Source organism: Aotus nancymaae, unplaced genomic scaffold, assembly GCF_030222135.1.
Source record: "Aotus nancymaae isolate 86718 unplaced genomic scaffold, 86718_ANA_hifiasm-v0.15.2.pri h1tg000003l, whole genome shotgun sequence".
Taxonomy (NCBI): domain Eukaryota; kingdom Metazoa; phylum Chordata; class Mammalia; order Primates; family Aotidae; genus Aotus; species Aotus nancymaae.
Window position 1 is genome coordinate 26,312,240 of NW_026988414.1, and position 26,867 is coordinate 26,339,106.

General features: G+C 37.1%; 1 protein-coding gene across 5 annotated transcripts in view; it reads right to left on the reverse strand.

The window, feature by feature from the left end:
* Positions 1-26,867, reverse strand: part of FSD1L (fibronectin type III and SPRY domain containing 1 like) — an 88,225-nt gene that overhangs the window by 56,131 nt on the left and 5,227 nt on the right. For 4 of the 5 annotated variants that reach the window (XM_064379353.1, XM_064379352.1, XM_064379350.1 and 1 more), the window contains exons 2-5: positions 13,749-13,844; positions 12,414-12,545; positions 7,723-7,824; positions 963-985 (exon numbers count right to left, since the gene is read on the reverse strand). In XM_064379353.1, coding sequence (XP_064235423.1) covers positions 963-985; positions 7,723-7,824; positions 12,414-12,545; positions 13,749-13,844 — 353 coding nt within the window. The remainder of the gene's footprint in view (positions 1-962; positions 986-7,722; positions 7,825-12,413; positions 12,546-13,748; positions 13,845-26,867) is intronic. The other variant, XM_064379356.1, reaches the window with a different exon arrangement.

Below are 26,867 nucleotides of genomic sequence, written 5' to 3' on the forward strand. Positions count from 1 at the left end.
ATACCAGAGCAAGACTCTGCCTTAAAAAAAAAAAAAGAGAGAAACCCAGAATTAAAATTTTCAGCCAAGATTAACAATAGAGGCACTGTTTTTCATATAATCCATGAAAATTTTTATGAATTATCTGATGAAGAATAATTTAACCTAGGATTTGGAATGGTACTTTATAGAGCTGTGCCTTTCAGAGAATCTCATGATCCTCAGAAGAAAAAGTCTTGTTACAATCTCAATACAGGCAATGCTCAGTGACTAGACAGGCAGATCCAAACTGTTCCTTCTGTGTTAATGAAATCCAAATGTTGCCAGCAACTCCTTTAGGACTCTATGTTTGTTACAACAAGTACTAAATACCTTTTCTCAAGCTTGGCTCTACCAATGAGAAAGACCTTTTAAGCCAAAACCTTTAATAATTTTCTTTAATTTTCTCTTCCCATAGATTATTAACTAGATAGTGGTGGCATTAGAAATAGAAAGAGATGGCACCAGGAACAGGATGGAATGAGAATACAAAGGTGTTAAACAGTAGGGCAATGAAGTAGGAGAGCTTTAGCTCTTGAGGACTACTTAAAATAAAATCAGTGAGTTCACAGAAAATAAGACCCACTTATATTTAAATTAACAACAAAAAACACATTCCAGGAATATATATTTTTGAGTTATTCAAAATAGTCCCCTCTCCATTAGTACAGCTAATTAAGAACTGTTCTAAAACTAAAACTAACTACATTATTACACCAGAAATGAAATTCTTCTGAAGCACATAATTATCCACAACTATGCTTTTAAAAAATCTTATTGATACAATGGTTATTCCAAGAAAATATACAGAGGATATTTTATTTTGTACTTGGTCATTGGGTATTTTTATCTTAACTAACACAATTCTAATAAAAAAATTATTTCTGAATTTCATTTCTGACTTCAGTATTGATACTTAAGTAAAAATGTGTTTTATACCATACCTATCCTTGATCTGTCTGGCAGCCTTGGAGCCAATCAGGGAGAAGAGAAAGAAGGCAGTTAGTGCTTTTCATGCAAGTTTCAATGGCAGTGACATGCAAGAAAAGTTAGGATATAAACCCTGCAATAGATTAGTTCATATTCACCAAAACATAAACTATAGGAAATGTATGTGTATAGTTCACATAAGCTTTCATCATGTGATGTTACAACTACAGCAGAAAATCCAGATCCCACATAGATCACCTTTTTGGAGGAAAATTTAACACTTCAAATTCCCAGTGACTGTAAATGTTTTTTTCTTACCTTAAGATTATCAAAACACACCTCCACTTTCATTCAGTCTGATAACTTGTCAACTAGAGCAACCAACCTCCTTCATGGGACAACTTCCTTCATGGTTTTCTTGTACATGTCAAATTTACCCTCTAATTTTTCTTCAGAGATCTCTTTCACTACTTCATAATGGTTGTTGCAAGTTTTCTCTATATGCCTCTATAGGGCAAAGAATTCTGAGAGCTTGCCTGCTATCAAATACAATTAGGCTGCAATTCTATAAACCTTTACTCCAAAGAAACTTTTAATGGCAGAAATCCAGACACAAAGAGACCAGAGAAATACTTCTAGCAATGGGGTCTTTCTCCATGATGATTTAATAGATGCTACCAACTTAAACCTATACATAAGGTCTGTCTTTCATCTTTTTTTAATGCAAGCAAAAGTTTAGAAAGGGAACTCAGCTATTTACTTGGTGTTGCATGGTCATACAAAATAATAAAAAAGAAGCATTTTTTTTGTCCCTTTTACATTTACATATAATATATCCAACACAAGCTTTTCTCCCCACAGTAACCAGTATAGTCAACAATATATCAGACATAGACCAGGCTGTTTTGATCAACACTGCATTCCCAGTGCCTAGGCAAAATGCTTAGGACAGAGTAAGACTTAATAATTATTAAATTTATTTGAATGTTTATTAGATATATGTAGCAATGCTTCTGTGGCCTCTCTTCTTCAGTTCTAACACTGTTCCTATTCGTTATTGGTCATTTTTATATCTGCCCTAAAATATTCTGGTCTGAGGACCCTTTCTACTGAAAAACACAGAACTGAGATTTAAGAGATCAGCATATTATACAGTTTCAGCACTACTATTAATCAGTTGAGACCTTGTATACTAATCATTCTATTTCTTTACTAAGGAATTTTGTTTCTTAATGTATCTGAAAATCATTTCCAAGGCCCACATTCTATAGAAAACAAGCAAAATTCTGTGGCATCTGTATGTATCTTAAGTCATGAAACTACTTTAGTACCAGAGATAGGAAAATTCTTGATTTTTTAAATTACTGTCATTAAAGCTAGAATTACAAAATAAAGATTTTAATGTAAGTGTTAGGGGAGGGGAATAGAGGACTCCTGTCTGTACCTGATATGAAACAAGTACTACTAGGATTACTGTTTGCCTCTCCATTCCCTTATTTCTTCTAGGAAAATGGTATGACTTATCTGATAATGGGTTTCAAAGGATAAACTAGAAATTAGTAGCTCAGGACCTTCTGCTTTTTCTGGCAGCTTGCTTGCCCACAGCGAACATATATTCTGTTCTTTCCCTCTGTGCCATAACTTTTACTGAAAGATGCTTCCCCTGCCCATCACCTGAGGTAGCCCCTGCTGATTATAGCTGGGTGAATTTGTCTAATTCTAGGAATTTATTATAGGAAACTTGCCCAATAACAGCCATATTTTCCAATATCCTTTTATCATAATTTGGCCTCTTACCAGTTTTGTTTTATCTTATTTCCTAATTGGTTTTGAACTTGGTTAGAGGAATATTATCAATCACCCTCACATAACCCAATGATATAAAGACTATCACTGTTTTTTAAATTGACCACGATGATTCAATTTTGTGTCAAGTGTTACTGAATTTAATAAGGTGAAATTTTTTTTAGTGTGTGTGTGCACATATGCGTGCATGCAAAGCTTCCATGGTATCACTTCACGTACCATGCTGTTTGTGAAAAACCAGGAAAAGAATAAATGAAAAGCCAGATAATCTAGGAAAAACTGTTGTCCATGCATTTATATAGAATACACCCAGCTGGTAAAACTGAAAACTCTCATGGCTTCACTTTCACTTAGGTTCAAATTTTACTACATATATATTGCATGAATGCAAGAGAGGTTTAAGAAGTTATTCTAAGCAATGATTAGAAGGCAGAGTTTCAAATTCTGAAGATATTTCTCTGAAAGATCCCAATTTCAATAAATCTCTTAAATTGGAAAATAATTTTTTTCTAGAATTTTTTTTCTCAAAACAGAAAGGTATCCAAAAGATACACAATACTATACAGCTTGATTCCTCTAAGTTTCTACTTCAGGAATGGGGAATTTTTTCAATTACAAACTTGGCAAAAAGGATTTCAACAGAAGATCTAAAGAGTGATGTTGAGTAAAGCAATATGACTAAGCTTCATGGAAGCTTTTCAATAATACACAGTACCATAACCTAAAAATAAATCTGAACATTCATTGCAGGTTCTTCATAACTCACTACATGGAATTATGTAGGCTCAAATAAATGTCTTGGCAACAAAGCAGTGGTTGGTACTAATTAAACAGATGTTTGACAAAATTCAGCATTACAATTCTATTTAAGGAAGTTTGGTCTCTGGTGACACATTTCTATGACTGATTAAAGAAATGGAATTCTAAGATTTAGTTTAAAAACAATTAACTTAGAGAGAGGGAATGAGGGAAGAGAGAGAGAGAGGGAGATGGAGAAAGGCAGGCACCATCTCTGATATGAATGCAGAGAAACTGTAATACAAGTATAATGTAGAAGTAATCACAAACCAATCTTCATAACTGCCAATTAAATTTAAAGAAGTTAAACCAGATATTTTCCCAATCATAGAGAAATGAGTTAAATAGATCTTTTCTCAATCTCTCTTGTTCTTAATCTGTAATGGGTGAATACAGAATCTATTTTCTTCTGTGAATTTATCAAGCACTTTGAAGATAAAGTATCTTATTGTTTCTATCTTTCTTCTTTAATATCATTATTTCTCTTTTTATAGAAAGGGAGAGGGAAAAAGAGATGGCCTCAAAACATTATTTTTTTTTTTAGGCAAAAAATATACGTCTTTGGAAAAAAAAAACCAGACTGCACACCAGCTGATTTCATACATTGGAAGTTTTGCATTTGGTAGACATATATTTATCTGTTTATAAAAGGAACTATTTTTCAAAAAGCATGATCATTTGAAAGAATCTATCACAAAAGCCACAGTAAATAACTTAAAATACACTTTGAAATACAGCACTGCAGGCAACTGTTTTATGATTAGGCACATTTGTACAACAGGAGATTGTATTTCTGTAAGACATAAACACCCAGAAATGAAATTAAGGTGAAAATTACAGTTTGATCTATGCTTAACAAATATTTAGATCTGTTTTTTTTATATTGCCCTCAAAACTGAAACATTCATGCTTTTGTTGAAGGTCCTCTCCTGTCTCCTAATATTCTACACTTCAGCCTACAGAGGGAGTTTCTGGCAGTATTTCTGCTCATTTGAAAGTACTGAGATAGCTTCTACCTACTCCCCCTCTTACTCCTGCCAGTGGTCAGAGCCTAACACTCATTGGACAATATTCTACAGGCGAATCATCCATTGTGAGTGAGATGTGGGAAAGACGCTAAACCCATTCTCCCTCTTCATCTGTGATCAAATGCAGAAGACACTGTTCCCCTTTCACTTAACTGTACTTTTCACTCCTCTATTTTAGGGACCTCATGGGTAGGAAACCATTTTCTCTCTTCTAGTCTGACAACTGGAGTATGTGTGGCAAGATTGTGATGGCAAGTTAGTTATACTGACTTGGAAATTGTCCCACTGACCCAGCTCTTTATATAGAGAGCATTCAAGGTCTAAAGTCAGGGTGGGAATAGAAATATTAATTCTGGTAAAGGACCCAAGCAGTGTTCTACAGGCCAGCTATTAGCAGAGAACCCACATTTGGTGGGATGTCGCCAATCTGTAAGTCCAGGAATAAAGCTATGATTGATCTGGATCCAATTTGCTGGTGATCCTTCTGCATCAATTTACTAACAACCAAACTTCTAGCAGTCAAAAAAATTAGTGAAGGTATGTTCTAAAATCTTTTTGCATTTGTGCTATTTTTATTTGTTTACTTTCAGAAAGTAAAAGGCTGGTATACAGCATAGCTTCACATTCAATTCTCATATGAGATACTGCAATGTGATAATTTAAACATTAGAACTTAAAATACTTTTTGAAGATAATGAAGTATGAAGACACACTACCTCGATTTTAGCCTATGCTATTCTTTTTGTCCCCATAAGCCATTCATATTAATCTCATTTAAGCACTTTAATATGGGATATTCACAAACAGTATACTTTAAAGGAACTTCTTTTTCCAGACATCTAACAATATACTGCTAGACTGACAATCTCCAAAGTTATCTCTACCTATTCAGTCAGCAACTAGCTGTCTGTGGCAGGCCTGCAGTCCATAGCTGGCTAGGAAAGTTAACTTAGTTTTTGACATGGAATCAAATCATTATCTGGATAGTATTTGAATATATGAAGAAAATAATTACAAGCAGCTCTCAGTTAAGCATTTTTCCAGAATGATAAACCCAGATTTCTGGCTAGGAAACATTGAAAGATACAGTAATTGCCACATAACTATGTTTCAGTCAATAATGGACTGCATATACAATGGTGGTCCCATAAAATTATAATACTGTATTTTTACTATACCCTTTGTATGTTGAGATACATAAATACTTGCCACTATATTGCAATTGCCTACAGTATTCAGTACAGTGACATGCTACATAGGTTTGTAGCACAGAAGCAACAGACTATACCATACAGCCAAGGTAGGCAGTAGGCTATACTATCTAGATTTGTGCCATTACACTCTAGTATTCCCACAGCGATGAAACTGCCTAATTAGAACACATCCTCATCGTTAAGGGACCCATGGTTGTAATTCATTTCACCACATCTCCAAATGGTGTAAGCTACTAAATAGTACTATAAGCTGCTGCAAGACAAGACCAAAATAGTAAGAATAAGCAAAGTAGCATATTAAACCACAATGTGACGTACTTTATCAGAACCTTTCTAATATATAATCTGTTAGGACAAATTATAACAGAAACAAAGCTGGAAAGAACAAAGGACAGTGAAAGAGAAAAGGGTAGCATTTGGGAGAAAGAGGAGAGAAGAACTCTGAAAATGTCAATAAAAAGAGAAATGTGGGAGAAACAAACTTTTATCACAGTTTTTCCAAGTATCAGTCCCTCCTTAAATCAACTGGATTCAAGGCATTTTTGAGTATTAGTGTCCATATTTTATAGTTTTCTTGTCTTCTTCCTCACTCTCAGGCTGTCAGTTGGTAATTCTTGCTGTTATGACTATGCCTGTCATTAACAACTGCCCTACTCCACTAAAAGGAGAATTTGTTGACAAATAGGAAACAGACTTCCCAGGCTCAGGCAATCCTCCCAGCTCAGCCTTCAAGTAGCTGGGAATACAGGTGCATACCACTATGGCCAGCTAATTTTTTTGTATATTTTGTACAGACAGGGTCTCGCCATGTTGCCCAGGCTGGTCTCAAACTTCTCTGCTGAAGCAATCCACCCACCTTGGTTTCCCATAGTGCTGGGATTACAGGCATGAGCCACCACACCTCACCTGGCCAACATATCATACTTTTAAAGTACTTTTAAGGATGGTACATTTCTCTCATAATCCCTTTATATAATAAGTCCAACTATGTGCATAAGTAAGTTTCATTACAACTCACCTCCAAATGTAAAGAATTAATTCATGTACTGGCTTACAGCAAAAGAACTTTTGTTTTAATTCATTTGTTTAGAAGAAGAAATCAATGTTAAAGTTCAATTTTAATATTCAAAGATGTAAGGTGGTAAATGTTACCTTCTCAAGAAAGTTTTTTCTATCTTCAAGTTTACAGAAAATCATAAAATGAAAACAATCACTAGGCATAAATCAATTATAAAGCTACCTTTCTAACACCAATGCAGCTCACTACACACTCCACAAAGGTGAAGTAAATAACATCAAAGTCAAATCTTATCTTGATAACTACGCAGTAATATTTTGCTAATTATATAGCTTAATTTCCCACTTTTTGGACATCATTTTAAAATATATTCTACATTTCTGAAATTTGATTTGACAAAATGGTAATCATTTAAAATGACCCTACTTAAAAGAAGCATTAGAATTTAGAATTTACAATCACTTAAACACCAGGATCTAAGTTAAAACATTAGTAGGCTTCTTGCTCTACTCTACATTTTTATACTAAGCATATCCCTTAAGTAAGGATATACATTTCATGTTTTAATAAAACACTCACTTACTTAAATTAAGTAGTAGGGGCATTTATCTGCAATAAGAAGTTACACAGTTACAGTGCTCATATGCATAAAGTTAAGGATGCTTTCCCAATCAGTTCATAGAAGGAACACAAAAACACTTTTTAAACATTTTTGTTGATGACCCCAAAGACATACTTTTAAGTGTTTGCTTTGGAATAAATAAACAGCTAGCATTTTACTCATCAAGAAACCCCAAGCCTTTATTAGTATCAGAAATGAGTAAAGAAATCCAAAACTAAAGACAAACAAAAACGCCTTTTTAAAAATACAACTTTCCTTGTTAAGTGTGTTAATGCAATTTTTGCATACCTTTGAAAATTCTTCAGGTTCCTTTATATCTAACGACCTTGTTGCAAATTCTAGTAGCTCTTCAGAGTTCTCCAGGGCATTATTACATTGACTAATCTGACTCTAGGGAGGGAAAAAAAAAACACTAAATCATTAAAATGAAATTTCCTATTGCCATCAGAATCTTAAATATATATTGTTATAATGAACTTACAAATAATTTTAATAGCAATAATACAGCAAAAATAGTTCAGTGAGCTATTGTAGCAAGATAATCAAGACAAGTTTTATACATATAAAACTTGTTATATTTGTTTTATATATATATATATAAATAACAAATTTTAATTATCTTAATACTTTGTACCTCTTTCCATGATTTATCAAAAACAGCTTAACTGCATACAGGTAAAGATATACTCACCATTTAAGACAAAAAAGAAAATAAAGTAATTATAAATAACTAAAGTCAAATTAAGCACTCTTCTCAATTAGGATAGTCAGGAAAATATCTTCAATTTAAATCAAAATATCAAAACAATCTATCTACAGACAATATCCTCTGCAACGAACACTAAAATTCTTGGTGGTAGTTAACTATTTAAGCTGCAATTTGTAAATGAAGTTACAGGTACATTCAGTTGAGCATAATCTTAATACTTCATTCATCAAACTACACAAGTAATGCATACTACTATAAATGCTAATTTATAGTTTCTAAGACTGGATAGCATAGGAACTACTAATGCAAGTTCCTAGAATTCAAAAGAAAATTCCAAAGAAATTCAAAAGATGGCAGTTGTTATAGTGATGTGCTCTGTCTTTATTGCTCACATATTAATTCTACCTAATACAACCTTTCTTATTCAGTTGTCTCTACGTATAACTTGAAAAGATTGTTAGTTTACCTTCAAACAAACAAATAGATCCTATTTCTAAGCTTTTAAATGTACCAAAGATATTTCTTCAGAATATTTATTAATCAAATCTGAGATTAAAATCTACTTATTTTTCCCTCAGGATTAGGACTAAAGATAAAATCATGGCTGATTTTACTGGTTTCTGATGTGTTCTACTATTTGACTTTGGAAAAGTAGAATAGTTCAGTCACGTTTTGGGTTAAAATAGGGTTTCATGTGTTAGTTTAAAAACTTAATCACAATTTTGTAAAAATACTGCCCCTCTTATGGGGCAGTAAATCTCATGAGTCCCAAGCAAGAATTAACCAGCAACCATTTGGAATATCCCATTTGGAGATTAGCTTTATTAAAAAGGTTTAAGCAAAATCATTGAGAACAAAATGGCAGGATCAATGGGCAGACAAAGTCAATGTAGTATTAAAGTCAAAAAAATGAGAACAGGAAATATACCTCAAGCAGTTATTAAAAGTCCAGACTGAGGTCAAAATTTTGGATAAAATATTTTATTCTTTTTTTTTTTTTTTGAGATGGAGTTTCGCTCTTGTTACCCAGGATGGAGTGCAATGGCGCGATCTCGGCTCACCGCAAACTCCGCCTCCTGGGTTCAGGCAATTCTCCTGCCTCAGCCTCCTGAGTAGCTGGGATTATAGGCACGCGCCACCATGCCCAGTTAATTTTTTATATATTTTTTTAGTAGAGACGGGGTTTCACCATGTTGACCAGGATGGTCTCAATCTCTTGACCTCGTGATCCACCTGCCTTGGCCTCCCAAAGTGCTGGGATTACAGGCATGAGCCACTGCGCCGGGCCTTAAAATATTTTATTCTAAGAAATGCTATGGACTTGCTTTGAGGTCAAGAGGAAAAACAAAAACAGGGGCAGGTTACAGAGGAATGCAATTTAAGAGCATTAACTTACCAGTTATTCAGAGATATTATGAATAACTTTGTAAACCTAAAAAAAAGAACAGATTCTCTACAACCTCCAACTAAAGATGGAAATGGCCTCAGTAGCCAAGTCTGACTCTTTTTCATATTTGTTTTTTAAGCTATCCCAAGAAAACTTTATGGTTCAATTTCCATTAGGTTGATACCATCATAGCTTTTCCTTTGAATCATAACACAATAACAAGTTCAAGAATGAACAGTTTTGTTCACCAAGTTTATGTTTCAATAACTCAGTCCTACTGTATAACCAACTACTGTCCCTTTAGTATACCTTGATCTCCCCTAGATCCCTATCCCTGTAAAAAAAATTACCAACATTTCTGTGATATTGAGAAGACATAAATATTAAGAACTTCACAGGATAATAAAATATAAGATAAAAGATAAAAGCTGAATGGAATAACTGGGAAAAACATAGAGTTGAAATGATGATAAAGTAAGAGAAGATGGTGCTAACATCTTTGCTATCACCACTTCCAAACAGAATTTAAGTTGTTTCTTCCATTTTCTGCAACATTTTAAATTCCCCACTGATAATCAAAAGCTAATGATGAATTTGTTAGAATACTTTATCAAAAAATCAGAGTAAAGTCGTCCCATTTAAAAAGAGACCAAATACAATTTTAACAGATTTCCATGAATCAGATCAGATCAGCTGAAAAAAAAAAAATCACTGTGTTCATTATTGTAATTAAGATTCACAAAACCCAAAGTGGACAGAGTCTACCTGAGGCTTCATGACAAAAAAATGTTTAGATAAATTTATATGACCCAATGATGTACTGTTGAGAATTTAGTCAAAAGTAAAAATATAAATTCATCAGTTTACAAGAGCAATAAATTCAGCCCAGTCTAAGAAGAGCACAGTATATTTTACTTGCGTACACATATATGCAGCTCTGTATAAGGCTGTCAAAAAATAAGTTCTTATATGAAAAAAAAATCATTTGTTCTAGAAGTCTGAAGACATATTTTAAGCCCAAAATCCACAATGGGTGAAGATTATCTAATTCTGAAAATTTAAGCACCTTAAATTAAAAAGGAAAACTCTCCTACAAGATCAAAACACACATGCCATAACATGAATGTTATTAGAGCTCTCCTCCTTCAGCCCTGACTCTGCTTCAAAATGGTAAGACTCTTAGGGACTTGTTCTTTTAGTATCTCAACAAACTTCGAATCAGATACCTGATAAGGAGTTAATATATACAGAATGAATAGAAAGCTGCCGCAATTGAATCACCACCAAAAACCCCAGAAGTAACCCAATTAAAAGATGGCCAAAGAACCTGAATAGATGTTTCTCTAAAGAAAATACATTAATCACTTGGCTGGGCATGGTGGCTCATGCCTGTAATCCCAGCAGTTTGGGAGGCCAAGACAGGCAGATCACAAGGTCAAAAGAGTGAGACCAACCTGGCTAACACAGTGAAATCCTGTCTCTATTAAAAATACAAAAAATTAGTCAGGCATGGTGGCACACACCTATAATCCCAGCTACCCAGGAGGCTGAGGCAGGAGAATGGCTTGAACCTGGAGGCACCATTGCACTCCAGCCTGGGTGACAGAGTAAGACTCCGTCTCAAAAAAAAGAAAGTACATTAATGGCCAACAAATACATGAAAAGATGGGTGCTCAACATCACTAATCACTAGAGAAGTGCAAATCAAAACCATAATGAAATATCATGTCATACCCATTATGATGGCCATTATCCACAAAAACAGACAATAAAAAGCATTGGTGAGGATATGGAGAAATTGGAAGCCTTGGGCTTGGTAGAAATGTAAAATAGTGAAACCACTATGGAAAACACTGTTTAGAGGGTCCTCAGAAAACTAAAAACTAAAAAACTAAAACCACATGATTCAGCAATCCTACTTCTAAGTATACATATTCAAAAGAATTGAAAACAGGATCTTAAAGAGATATTTAAACTCCCATGTTCATTGCAGCATTCTTCACAAGAGCTAAAAGGTGTAAGCTGCCCAAATGTCCACAGACATACAAATGAATGAAGAAAATCTGGTATATACATAAGTGGAAGATTATTAAACCACAAAAAAGAAAGAAATCCTAGCACATGCTACATGAATAAATCTTGAGGACATTATGCTGAGTGGAAATAAGTCACAAAAGGACAAATGCTATATGATTACACTTATGTAAGACATATAGATGGTCAAAATCATGGAAACAGAAAATAATATGATGATTGCCAGGGGCTCGTAGGAAGGAGAAATGAATTGTTCATCAAGGAACATAAAGTTTCACTTGCACAAGATGAAAAAATTCTGAAGATCTGTTATAAACAATGTTAATATATTTAATACTATCAAACTGTACACTGTACACTTTAAAATGGTTAAGAGAATTGGCCAGGCATGGTGGCTCATGCCTATAATTCCAGCACTTTGGGAGACCAAGACAGGTGGATCACCTGAGGTCAGGGGTTTAAGACCAGCTTGGTTAACATGGTGAAACCCCATCTCTATTGAAAATACAAAAATTAGCCGGGTGTGGTGGTGGGCACCTATAATCCCAGCTACTCGGGAGGCTGAGGCAGGAGAATTGCTTGAACCCGGGAGGCGGAGGTTGCAGTGAGCCAAGATCACTCCAGCCTGGGTGACAGAGGGAGACTCTGTCTAAAAAAAAAAAAAAAGGTTAAAAGAATAAATGTTTTTTAACCACAATTTTAGAATACTTATGGCCAAAACAAAAAGCCATTCTTCTACAAGGTAAAGGTATAGTCAAACTCAGAAATTCACTAATTTTTGCTTATCATAAATCGAGCATTAAATAGACTAAAGTTATTATTCATATTTGAATAATTGTATGATCTCACCTGTAACTCTTGGGATTTACGAGCTTGTTCCTGCTTGATACTGTTAATCATACTTTCTTTCACTTCATCTAGTATAGAGTATAAACTATCAAACTCTTCATCTAACTCTGAGAGTATGTTAGATGAATTTTCCTGTTTAAAAAACAAAACAATTTTACTGAAGAGCTATCAAACATTTAAAAACTAAAAGGTATACTCAAAAGAGAGAATAAATTTATATTATAAACTATGTTGGCCTAATACAAAAATAACATAATTCTAATATTTGACTTAACCTTTAAAAAGAGATAAATGCAACAAACTGCCTGCTAATGCTGACAGTACTATTTCAGCTATACTATCAGTTAAGTTACCTTTTATAAACTAGCCCCTACTCTCTTCACTTTACTGTTTTCCACAGGACAACATGAAAGGTTGTTTTAAGGTTCCCAACTTCACCCAGACCTTCAGTCTTGGGAGGCTGTACATTTCTAGCAACCAGATTATCTTGAGCTCTCTTCCGCAATCAATATGTCATTACTTTCAATTTAGATTATCTGCCCAAACTTGGAACTATTTTCTTAAGTATTCCTCTCCCTCCTCAGTGGGCACTTTACCTTTTATTTTTAAGTTACTTTCATCTACTTCTATAAGTAGATCTCTTACCATTAACATTTTCTTTTCTTTTTTTTTTTTTTGAGACACAGTCTCATTCTATCACCCAGGTTGGCTAGAATGTAGTGGCATGATCACTGCTCACTGCAGCCTCGGCCTCCTGGGCTCAAATGATCCTCCTACCTCAACCTCCTGGGTAGCTTGGACTACATGCATATGCTACCACAACCAGCTAAATTTTGTATCTCTCTTTTTTTTTTTTGGTAGAGATGGGGGTCTCGCCATGTTGCCCGGACTGGTTTCAAACTCCTGGGCTCAACCCATCGACCTGCCTCAGCCTGCCAAAATGCTGAGATTACAGGCGTGAACCACCATAGATGGCCAACATTTTTCTTCCAGTGTTTACTGTAAAAGAAATGTTTTACTTGCCAGCATTTTTCAAAAAGTACAATTTGCTCTTAATTGAAATTAGAAAAAAACGTCAAATGGAAAAGGACTGAAGTGAGCACTCTGGTATTCCCCAACAACTATTATTCCAGAGTTTTCCTTTTCCCTATTTTGACTTTTCCATGAAGAAAACAGGAATTGCAAGGAAAACATTTTTACTTTGTCTGCTATTTTAAAACGGTGCTCTTACCTCCATTAGTTTATAACCCAAAGTTCATAGAGTATATTTGTACGTCATATGACTCATTCATCGTGACATATTTACACAAAATTTTCCATTAAAAAAAATCATACCTGAACTCCTTTTAGTGTATGATTTAGTGTATCAATGAAGTTCTGAATTTCATCATTTTTATTTGCCAGAGTTGAAATGATCCTTTGTAGAGCTTCCTAGAATTAAGAAAAACATTAAAATACTACATTTCAATGAAAGAAAGTTATAAAACTCATTAACAAGCATTCTCTAAACAAACTTTATATGAGAGCATATTGTATAAGAAAAAGGAGCAATGTAAAATTTCTCATTGTTCAAAATTTCCAAAGGCTTATAATTACAAAAGATGAGGTATATATTTCTACTGTACTGAACTCTCTTATTCCTAATATACAACTTAATCACCATGATATTTTTCAGACTGAAAATGATCAGTATAACGTAATATCAACAGAATTATTTTAGGTCATAGGCCATGGCAATGGAATGGAGCAAAATATTTAAATGTTGTAAAAACAAGTGGAAATGGAATACAACATCAGGATCCAAAGAATAAAAGCAAGGAGACACAAATTCACCAATATTTTATTTATTTACAAAAATAAACATTTTAGAGATATGAAACTAGGTAATAAATGTGCATTTAGAATGACATTCATTGCAACATTTACAGATGCTATAGAACTATAATAAATAAAGCAATTTTATTAGCAAATAGCTCAGACTTTGATAATGCTTCCTATTTAAATAAAACATTTGGTTAATTTTTTCTCTGGTTCGTTGTTATCCAATAAAATTTTCCACTATGATGGAAATGTCCTATAAATGTACCGTCCAATATAGTAGCCACTAGCCACAGAAAGTTAATGAAGTCTTAAGATATGACTAGAACTGAGGAACTAAATTTAATGTTTCAAACTTTAATTAATTTCAGTTTATACAGCCACATGTAACCAACACTATCATATTGGACAGCACAAGTCTAGTTGCAGTAACTCTTCATTGGTAGCAACAGCAAAAACCAAACAAGGTTATTTATAGTCTCAGAAAAAAATCAAATGCAAGTAATTTAATACTTTGTAATTTTCTCAGAGGGATAGGACTTTTTTCTGTAAGCACCTATGAGCTTAAATATTTTAATAAAGCCTATAAGATTTTGTGGAATAAGGGTTATCCTAAAAAATATAATCAGATATTGATAAAGAATTATACATAAGGAGCCCAGGACAGTCTGAAGGAGAAGAACATTTTACGTTTTTGATTTTTTTTTTCCCCAAGACAGAGTTTTTTACTCATCTCTCAGGCTGGAGTGCAATGGCGCAATCTCGGCTCAGTGTAACCTCTGCCTCCCAGGTTCAAGCAATTCTCCTGCCTCAGCCTCCTGAGTAGCTAGAATTACAGCTGCTCGCCACCAGGCACAGCTAATTTTTGCATTTTTAGTAGAGATGGGCTTTCACTATGCTGGCCAGGCTGGTCTCAAACTCCTGACCTCAGGTGATGCACTCACCTCAGCTTCCCAAAGTGTTAGGATTACAGGTGTGAGCCACCACACCTGGCAACATTTTATACAAATGTTCATAAAGCATTGTAGTAGTGAATATAAATATATATATATATTTTTTTTTTAGATGAAGTTTCACTTTTGTTGCCTAGGCTGGAGTGCAATGGTGCGATCTTGGCTCACTGCAACCTCTGCCTCCCAAGTTCAAGTGATTCTCCTACCTCAGCCTCCCAAGCAGCTGGGATTACAGGTGTGAGCTGCCACACCCAGCTAATTCTTGTGTTTTCAGTAGAGATGGGTTTTCACCATGTTGGCCAGGCTGGTCTCGAACTCCTAACTTCAGGTGGTCCACCAGCCTCAGTCTTCCAAAGTGTTGGGATTACAGGTGTGAGCCAGTGTACCCGGCCTTTTTTCATTTTTTTTTTTGAACTCATATATCTCATGATGATTGTAATTTTGTTACTGGGTTGAATTCATTGGGCCTGGCTCCTCTTTTTCATAGAAGATAATCTTTTTCAGAAGATTCTTCTACTCTTGTGCTGGTAGAATATTATCAACTTCTCTCTGAGTTCATTAGATATGCCTCCCCAGTGAATCAAGCTGTGATTCTCTACTATGAAAATTCCAACAGTTCTGTCATTGAAAACTCTCGGCAAATAAGATGTTTAAAGAATATGTACTTTATTGTATAAGTATACCATATGATGGCTAATTGATTGAATTTAGAGGCACTATCCCAAAGCAGTTAAGAGCATGGGCTTTGGACACAGATCATCTTTACCTTAATAGCAGTGTTACTTTGAATTTCCATTTTCTCAACTGCACAATATAGATATAACCCTGCCATTGTGAGGGATAGATGGGGAGGCAGATTCAGATCATTAGCCCGAAAGAGCCCAATCTTATTAACTATAAAGTCTGAGTACTGTACAGAACTGTTTTTACTATTCCATTGTGTTGCTTTTAAATATGTATTCAGCTGGGCACAGTGGCTCACACTTATAATCCCAGCACTTTGGGAGGCTGAGGTGGGTGGATCATGAGGTCAGGAATTCAAGAACGGCCTGGCCAACATGGTGAAGCCCTGTCTCTACTAAAAATTACAAAAATTAGCTGGGCATGGTGGCTCACACCTGTAATCCCAGGTACTCGGGAGGCTGAGATAGGAGAATCACTTGAATCCAGAAGGCAGAGGTTGTGGTGAGCTGAGATGGTGCCACTGCACTCCAGCCTAGGCAACAGAGCCAGGCTCTGTCTAAAAAAAGAATAAATAAATAAACATGTATTAAGGCTGGATGTGGTGGCACCTGTAATCCCAGCACTTTGGGAAGCTGAGGTGGGCAGATCACTTGAGGCCAGGGGTTTGAGACCAGCCTGGTCAACATGGCAAAAACCCATCTCTACTAAAAATACGAAAATTAGCCAGGTGTGGTGGCACATGCTTGTAATCCCAGCTACTTGGGAGACAGAGGCAAGAGAATTGCTTGAACCTGGGATGTAAGGTTGCAGTGAGCTGGGATTGTACCACTGCACTCCAGCCTGGGTGACTGTAGCAAGACTATCCCAAAAAAAAAAAAGAAAGAAAGAAAGAAAAAGAAAAAGAAAAGCATACTGAACCTATCTCGGGGAAGTACTTAGCAGATTTAAGTCCTTTGATCTCCTTTTCTTCATTTCTGTATTACCTCCATTGCTTCTCCAATGTTGCTTCTCCAGCTATGTCCACCTCTCCCCCAAGTCTTGGTGCACCAGTTCTTGGGAGGAGGACAAACACTTAATTCTTGGTGTCATTGGTCTTCATAGTATAACTTCATTGTGTTATTATATTAAAATACCAACAGTAGTGACAATGGGAAGAAATAGTGTAAGTGAATACAATAGAGAGTTTTTAGGCAGCCCTAGGGATGATAATAATAATAATCTCCTTATCTCCAGGAATTGTGAGACTCATAGTAGAACTGCTATAATTTAAAAATTTTCAACTGGGCACGCTGGCTCACACCTGTAATCCCGGGATACTTTGGATGTTTCTTCACCAGCTGGCAACCTCTGTGGCTGGCAGTGTCTCTCTCTGAGTTTCACTCATGCCCACTGGGCTCGTTCTGCCCACTTGGCCCTGCAGGCTGTGCTCAGCTCATGCTACTGGCCTGGATCCCACACCTACTAAGGGTGAGCTAGGCATGGAGCAGTGAGGGATGTGTGAGCGAGTGAGTGAGTGTGGGGTCTGGTTATGTGCACAGCCAAGCACACTGGCTGCTGTGGCAAGGTGGGCAGCTCCAGGCACTGGCACAGTCGCCAGCTCCATGAGAGGCTGCAGCTGGACCAGGCATACTGCAAGCAGCTTCCTCTGTGGGTGTCTGTGTCTGGATGAGGGGAACACGGTGGTGCCTGAAAACTCAGAGATGCCAGTAACTGGGGAGCCCCAAGGGGCTGGGGGTGCAGGGATGCTACAGCTCTCTCATTCCTGCCAACCACAGCTTGCCCAGTGGGAAGGGCAGGGTGTGTTTTAGCCTGTTCAGTCCTGCCACCTCACTTGGGCCTATGGCTCCCAGGCTGGCCCAATCCCATTGTCACTTACTGTCATGTGGGGCAGCTGCCTGATGCTGGAGGAAGGTGGGAGGGTTATAGTGTTACAGCTCTGGCTCAGGGAATCCCCAGGTCTGGGCCCCTGGAAGTGTTGCTGCTCTTCACTCCTGCAGTTCATGTCACTGCCTGCAGCTTGGCGAGCTGGCCAGGAACATGTTACAGTCCCTTTCGCTCCTGCCAGCAGCCTGGCAAGGTAGCCAGCAAAGTGTTACAGCCCTTTCCACACCTGCATTTGTGGGGTTCCTAAGTTATTGTCCTGCATCCAGGAAGAATAAGGTCACATGGACAACTGGATGGTGAGCAAGGCAGAGAAGAGTTTTATTGAGCAACAAAACAGCTCTCACCAGAGAGGAGTCCCCAAATGGGTAGTCCTGATGTGTGGCTGAGGTGGAGGCAGGGATTGGGGGGGTGTTTATGGGCTCAAAATGGGGAAGTGTATGCTGATTGGTCCATGGGCAGGTGGAAGTGTGTGCCAGTTGCTCCATGGGTAGGCCTGGAAGAACCACCATTTGATTGGCTGAAAGGCATAAAGGAAATTCTCACTCAGGGTGGTGGATTCCACCAGGAACTGGCTGCCCAGTTTTCAGGCTTCAGGCTGTCTTCCGCCTGAAGGTCAGGTTTCACCAGGGACCCTGCCACTATCTGCCTAGGAACAGGTCTGCTATCACTAGAACCATTAAGGAGGTAAACTCTATAAACTTTATCACTGCATGTAGAGCACAAATTAGTAATAATGGCCTAGCTCTCTGTCTTTGCTCTTGATTAAATTTGGAGGACCTGGAGGGATAGACTGGGGTAGAAAACCCATTTCGTTATGATATCTTTTAGATATTTTCTGCTCTCTTCTCTGCTCTGGCATATTGCCTACTATATCTAGAAACACTTTTTAAAAACTGCTGGATTTGGTACCTATTCAGCCAGACTCTTCTTGTATACCTCCTAGATTAGACACATACTATCCTTATATATACCTTTTACTTGACTCATACCACCCTAAATAAAATTTTAGCTTTATGTCACATACACAAGCTAGGATCAAGTTTCAGAACTCAGCGCATGTAATCCTAATTCTTTAGTTTTCATATATTTTGGTGCTGGTGGCAATTTTGTCTTAAATATTCTGATTCCTTGTAACTTGTTTTCTAGTTCTACTGAGCGCCAAGTTCCTTGTGCTTTTTATCTTTATGCCTTTTCCAGTTAGTTCCAGCCAGTCTCCATTCTTGTGAGGGCCAGAATGGTTGAAGACCTAGCTCCCTCCCTGATAAAATTTTACTATTTTAGAATGCAAATTTTAGCTCTTGATTAATCTTTCATCTGCTCATCCTCTCCACAGCAGTTACAGATTAAAAGGCAAGTGGATAAAGCTTCCGGAGCCTTTGTCTCAGTAGTCTGCCATTGGGGAACTTTCGGGATGTTTCCTTCTTCCTTTAAGCTTAGAAAAGCTTAACAGAGAGGCAGCATTTTATCTGTATTGGCCAACAAGGTCACATTGGTTGCTTTGACTTTCTCATTCTTTATGATCTGAATAGTTGCTTCTTCTGCAGTCATGTTTACTAATGCATTCGGTAGCTTTTAAAATATAGATGATCTTAAATGCTAGGGTTCCAGAGCCCTATACAACTGGCTTGTCCATTCTGACAGCATCTCAGTGGTATATTATAGCCAAGGCTCTGAAGCTGTCCCCACCTAGAGATTGAAGTGCATCCCCTTAAAATAATCTAGGCCTTTAGTGTTTGCAGTTTGGCATTAGGGTAAAGCAACTTTTCTCAGAATGTGGGTCTTTTATCTAGGTGTATATTACAGACTCTTATGCTGTACTGGAACTCCTTGTTAAATTCAAGAGTTGTAGAAGTGCTCTCTTTCTTCAAAGAATGAGACCATGTTTCCCAGAAATACTATATCAGCCTTTAAAGACCTTTCTTTCTCATCCACTATGGTATTTTTACAGCCTTAGGCAATTCATATAGAATATCATTCCCCTGAAGGCTTTAACACAGATTGTAGAGTTTCTTTCCAGAAGTATGGGTATTAATACTTCTTACAGTGGAAAAGAGTCTGGTATTCTGTGATATTAGAATTTTGAATGAATTTAAGGGGAATGGTAAAGATAAGATTAACTGTAATCACCAGGCATGGTGGCTCACTCCTGTAATCCCAGCCCTTTGGGAAGCCAAGGCAGGTGGATCACGAGGTCAGGAGTTCGAGACTAGCCTGGTCTGTATTAAAAAATACAAAAAATTAGCTGGGCATGGTGGCACGCGCCTGTAATACCAGCTACTCAAGAGGCTGAGGCAGGCGAATCACTCGAACCTGGGAGGCAGGGGTTGCAGTGAGCTGAGATCATACCACTGCACTCCAGCCTGGGGCACAGAGCCAAACTTCATCTCAGAGGAAAAAAAAGATTAACAGTAATCTAAGGGTGGTATTTTAGAGGTATGGGACAGTATCATAGAAAATGGAGGGCATTATTCTGATGATTCTTTGAATTTGTATAATCTATATGTCAGCTGTTCTCAGGTGCAGTCTTTATGTTAGCTGCCAATCTTGAAATGGACATGTGCACTTTTTGTGATCCCAGAAAGTCTTCTCTAACCAATAACATGAGTGAACAGTGTAAATTTCACAGGAGAGAGGAGTGTATTTATTCCTTTTCTAGCGGTATTAGAAGGACCACAAATGACGTTACTTATGCACCAATTTCTTTTGAAAGTTGGTGGTTTTAAAATGTCTTTCACTTTCTAGAGTTAATATTTATGTAAATAAAACTGAGAAATTAGTGAAATTCTGGTAAAGGAAGTTGGTTTTAACATTTTTAACTTATATCCACATAGAGCTATTATAAATCAAGAATCTGGCATAACATAAACATAAAGAAATTCTGGTCTTTTAAGAAAAAAGTTCCGAATTTTTTTTTGTGGTTTACTTTTAATTACAAATAAATAAGATTAATGGAGGATCTCTACTCTATATCCACTCTTAGAAATACATGGTCTATTTGGATGACATAGAACTCTAAGCCTGTATTTTCCAGGATGGTAGCTTCTAGCCATATGTGGTTTTTGAGCACTTGAAATGTGGCTAATTTGAATTGAGATATGCATAAGTGTAAAATACATGCTGAATTTTTAAGACTCTACCAAAAATAGAAAAACTCATTAATTGTAAAATACTGACTACATGTTGAAATAATATATTTTAAATCTATTAAATAAGATATTAAAATTAATTTCTCCTGTTTTTCCTTTACTTTTTTGATGTGGCTACTATTAGCTCCTCCTATATTTCTATTGGACAGTACTGCTCTGAGGAGAATGAAAACGTTACAGTTGGTAAAGCCTGTATTCTGATCTCTAACATCACTATTAGACCAGAGTCTATTAACTTGCAGCAGGTGGGACGCTCTTAAAGGATCAGAGGATTATAGCTTGAAGATCTGATTCAAAATTAGAGCATTTAGATGTCTTTGACTATACTCAGTAAATAACAGGAGCATTAAAAGGTAGGCTTTGGCTGAGAGCAGAGATCATACCTGTAATCCCAACATTTTGGGAAGCTGGAGCCCAGGAGTTTGAGACCAGCCTGGGCAACATAGTGGACCTCATCTCTACAAAAAGTCAAATAATGAGGCAGGTGGATGGCTTGAGCCCAAGAGGTTGAGACTGCAGTGAGCTATGATTGTATCACTGCACTCCCACCTGTGTGACAGGGCCTCAAAACAAAAAAAAGTAGGCTTCTCATTAAAATCTTTGGAGCTCAGGGCTTACCCAAATGGGGCAATAAGCTACAGCTATCTTCAGATTTTTGCTATGTAATTTCTCAAATGCAAAGCTTGAACTAAACTTAGAACAAAAAAATACATAAATGGTAAGCTATTTTATACTAAGGATATTTTTTTTTTTTTGACTCTGAACTACATCTGCCTTTTTTTTGGTACCAATGTTTTATAATTTTTCTGGTGGAACTTTTTTTAAGTTTTGTTTTTGTTTTTTTTGAGATGGAATCTTACTGTCACACAAGCTGGAGTAAGTGGTGCGGTCTCGTCTCACTGCAACCTCCGCCTCCTAGGTCCAAGCAATTCTCTTGTCTCAGCCTCCAGAGTAGCTGGGATTACAGGCGCCTACCACCACACCTACCTAATTTTTGTAGTTTTAGTAGAGACAGAGTTTCGCCATGTTGGCTAGGCTGGTCTTGAACTCCTGACCTCAGGTGATCCACCTGCCTTGGCCTTCCAAAGTGCTGGGATTACAGGCATGAGTCATTGTGCCTGGCTTTTTTTTTTTTTTTTTTTTTGAGATAGAATCTCACTTTGTTGCTTAGGCTAGAGTACAGTGGTAAGATCTCGGCTCACTGCAGCCTCCACCTCCTGGGTTCAAGTGATTATCCTGCCTCAGCCTTCTGAATAGCTGGGATTACAGGTGCACATCACCACACCTGGCTAATTTTTGTATTTTTAATAGAAATGGGGTTTCATCATGTATCTTGTGACATTAAAATTATTACTACTGTCTTAGTAAAACTTACTATCATATCTCAACCTATATCTCAGCCTTCACTGTAACAACACTACTTAATCAGACTCTGATAACAATCTTTCTCCCCAACACTCAGTCCTCTATAAACTTCACCTAGGGTAATGATAGCATCACTCTTCCTGATCAATATTCTTCAATGGTTTCCCATTGTACCTTGTATAAAACTGAAAATCTTTACCATGACCTGTAAGATCTCAAATGATCTCTCCACTGCCTACCTCAACTACTTCATCTCCCCAGACTTCCTCTCCCTTGTTACACTCCAGCTGCATAGCCTGCTATGAATATATCTAATTTGACTTGCTTCCTACCTAAGAGCCTTCTCATTTATCAGTTCCTCTACCTATAACCTCTATCCTAAAACATATACACAATGTACTGATAAAACAAATTCCAAAAACGTACTTATAGAATGAGCCCATGTTACATATATTTGTAGGGGTTCTCGATTTTTGTTATCTTAATTTTCTGGAATACTACTATAGAGTTTTTTTTCATCAAAGCCTTATGGGTGAAGGAGGGCAAAGACAGCTTTCATCTGCCCCATGGGATTCAAGCCTCCCATTACCTTCCAAACACTGATGGATAAAGTAATAGATAAACAAAGATGAATAAAGGCAATATAAATTATCTGAGGGTTATCTAGAAAATTATATTTTATAAGACTCAGGTGGTGAAAACTAAAAGTTCCAGGTGATACAGGTCTGAAAACATTCTTTGACAAATGCCAATTCTGCTAAATCATAGTAAAATAGATTATTTTATTTACTATACGAAATAATCATAGGGTCCCTGCAACCTGAGGAAAGGGACTGATCGAACTAGCATGTAGCATTCCTGATACAAATTGGCATTTGTGCACAGCAATCTCAGCAATTGTCTTTTGGTGATGTAGCACAATTACCAGGCCCTCATAACAACAACAACAAAAACTACAATGTTTTGACTATGGGTTTAGACTAAGGCAACTGCTACACCAACAAGAAAAAACATTATACACCCTAGCCAAGCACAACTGCAACCATCGTCATGGAATGAATCAAAGTAATCTAGTATATACAAGACATGAGTTACTCTCTTCAATGCAGCACAGCTTAAAGTTATGTTTATAATCACTATCAATCAAGTAAAAGGATAATCAATAGACCAAGCAAAGGAGCACTTTGGTACCCTTAAGTGCCAAGCACTATTTAAGCTCTTTACATATTATCAGTTCATTTAATCCTTTCAAGAATTCTGTGAGGTAAGATACTATTATTATCCTCATTTTCCAGTGAGGAAGCTGACGCATGGAGAAGTTAAGCAGCTTGCCCAGAATAACAAAGCTAGTATGTCACACAGCCAGGATTCAAATTAAGACAGTTTGATTCCTGAGTCTGTTCTCTTAAAGGCTACATTGTACTACCTGATAAGGTAGCGATCAGAGGTTCATGAAAAGGTCCGAACAGCTAAAGGCATCCAAAGGACTAAGAGTTTACTTCCAGATTAGAAATCTGGAAAAGATCAACAATCTGGAAACCTAAAACTGATCAACAGGTTATAACCCCAAATCGGAGGGCATCAGCATAACATAATTAGAGAAATGTTGACATATGGGTTTCCCAGTAGCATCTTCTAAGACGAGGAGAAGACTTCTGAGTCAAATTCTATAGTAGTATTCCAGAAAATTAAGATACAAAAGTCAAGAACCCCTGCAAACACCACAAATGGATCTATAAGTTAAAGGGGTCAAACTTCTTATAGCCAATTTAGTCAGTATTTCATTAAGTACTTTCTATGTGCCAGGCACTGTGCTACTAACATGGAATATCTTTTTAATCATCACAATTGATTTTAAAAAAAAAAGCAGTATTAGTCTTCACATTGTATGGTTGGATAAATGAAAGATTCGAGATGTTAAGAAACTTGTTTTAGGTAACACAGCTATCAACTGGCAATCACAATTCAAATCCAGGAGGCTGCCCCCAGAGCCTCGGCTTTTCAAATGCAGGAGGTTGCCTCCAGAGCCTGTACTCTAAACTGCTTAAACTGTTGGGGACTATACGAAATAATCATAGGGTTCCTGCAACCTGAGGAAAGAGACTGATCAAACCAGTATGTAGCATTCCTGAAAAATGTCCAACTGCCACCAGTAATATGCCACTTGCAACATCCCAAACCACAGACCTGTCCTTTGAATTAGGTGACTTCATGCTGAACCCCTCCATCGACTCCAATGGAGATGGCACCACCTTCAAGAGGCTGAAAAAGAAACCTAGAGCCACCAAATGAGTATTAAAAACCACCAGGGTATTTAATACATACAAGGGATAGAGTCCAGTGGTGGCAGGCTGGGCAGGAGAACTGCCTTATGTACAGAAAAGGTCCAGTAGCAGTGCGCTGAACAAGATAACTACACAGCCCCGTGAAGCTCAGAACACACATTTAGGTGAGTATGCCATACAGGGTCATTCTAATAGTATGCTTAAACTATTGCTATTAGGTAGATTTACCATACAGTGATGAAGAGTTGAATCCAGAAAGCTCTATCCGGCTGTTAGCTAAACAGAATCTCACCAGTTGTTTTAACAAAAGTATCATGCTCAGATGTGATGCAAGAAGGTGAAAAAAAGAGAACAGAGAAATTCAGGAATCTAATCATAAAATACCTAAATGGTGGAAGGCTATACCCTCTCTAACAGTGAAACAGTTGAGAACACTACCTGTATACAGATGTAACCCAGACAACCTACAATCAATTCTGATTGTTTAGCTTACCAGCTGAGAAAAATCTAAATGCTAGTAAAAGAACTGGCTGAGGAACGCTGCCTTTCTGACCTGAACCCAGTTTAAGATATCACGGCAAAAGAGGAAGTAATCTCTCGTCTAGGATGTGAGGGAAATAAAGCACACTAGAGGATAAAGAAGCCTTAACCATGGGCCGGGCGCGGTGGCTCAAGCCTGTAATCCCAGCACTTTGGGAGGCCGAGGCGGGTGGATCACGAGGTCAAGAGATCGAGACCATCCTGGTCAAAATGGTGAAACCCCGTCTCTACTAAAAATACAAAAAATGAGCTGGGCACAGTGGCACGTGCCTGTAATCCCAGCTACTCAGGAGGCTGAGGCAGGAGAATTGCCTGAACCCAGGAGGCAGAGGTTGCGGTGAGCCGAGTTCGCGCCATTGCACTCCAGCCTGGGTAACAAGAACGAAGCTCGGTCTCAAAAAAAAAAAAAAAAAAAAAAAAAAGAAGCCTTAACTATGTTCGGTGGCCTCTGAAGTGGCTGTTCTACCCCGTAAAGTCAAGGAGGCTCATATTCGGCCAAAGAAACCAGAGGTCCCACCATTTAATGAAGGAAGGTGGCACTGGAGTGGAGATGAGAGTATCAGTGTAAACTAACAACCATTCTCAAGGGCAACTTGACAATACATACCAAATAGAATTTTTGAAGTATATATACATTGACTCAGTAATTCCATTTCTTTTCTATTTTTTTTTTTTTTGAGACGGAGTTTCGCTCTTGTCACCCAGGCTGGAGTGCAATGGCGGGATCTCGGCTAACCGCAACCTCCGCCTCCTGGGTTCAAGCAATTCTCCTGCCTCAGCCTCCTGAGTAGCTGGGATTACAGGCACGTGCCACCGTGCCCAGCTAATTTTTTGTATTTTTAGTAGAGACGGGGTTTCACCATGTTGACCAGGATGGTCTCGATCTCTTGACCTCGTGATCCACCCGCCTCGGCCTCCCAAAGTGCTGGGATTACAGACGTGAGCCACCGCGCCTGGCAGTAATTCCATTTCTAATTTATTCTAAGTGAATAATTAAGGGTGTAATCAGAGACTTGGCTATAAGGATGCTCATCTGTGATATTTATAACATTAAAAGGTTGGGATCAACAAAAATGTACAACAAAAGGGTACTGATTAAATAAAATGAAGTAAAACATGCATGCAAAAGAATTCTGTTTAATCATTAAAAGTATTGTAGAATGATTAATATGAAAAAATATCCATATTATATGAAAGACAAACTATAAAGCAGCACATATAGCATGATAGCATAATTTTAAAAAAGTTTTTATATATATATCAAAAAACTAGATGGTGATATAAATGTTGAAGAGGTTATTTCTGGGTGGCAAAACTGAGTGGTTTTAATTTTATTTTCATTTTATTTATATTCCCATTTTCCTACAATAAGCTTGTATTATCTATATTTATAATGCAATAGAAGTGCAAAAGCTGGCTATTTTAATACTTTTTCAATGAATTAGTTCAAAATGCAATTAACTAGCAATCAACAAGCATCAGTAACTGAAACCAGATTCTATCAGAACCTTGTGGCTGGGAAGAAGTGCCAACAAAGGGTGAAAAAGATATTTTAAAAAGTCTGGAGATAAAATCAACCAACTTAAAAATATTGTCCACCCTCGGTTAGAGTGGAATATCTATTCAATATGTGTTTACTGCATGAATAATCCTGCTTACATTCAGCCAAGCATTGCAAACAAGCACTGTACTAAAAATTAAAAAAAAAAAAGATCTGCTTCACTATCTTTCTAATTATTAAAAACTGCCAAGTTCAATTGAAAAATGAAGATATCTGTA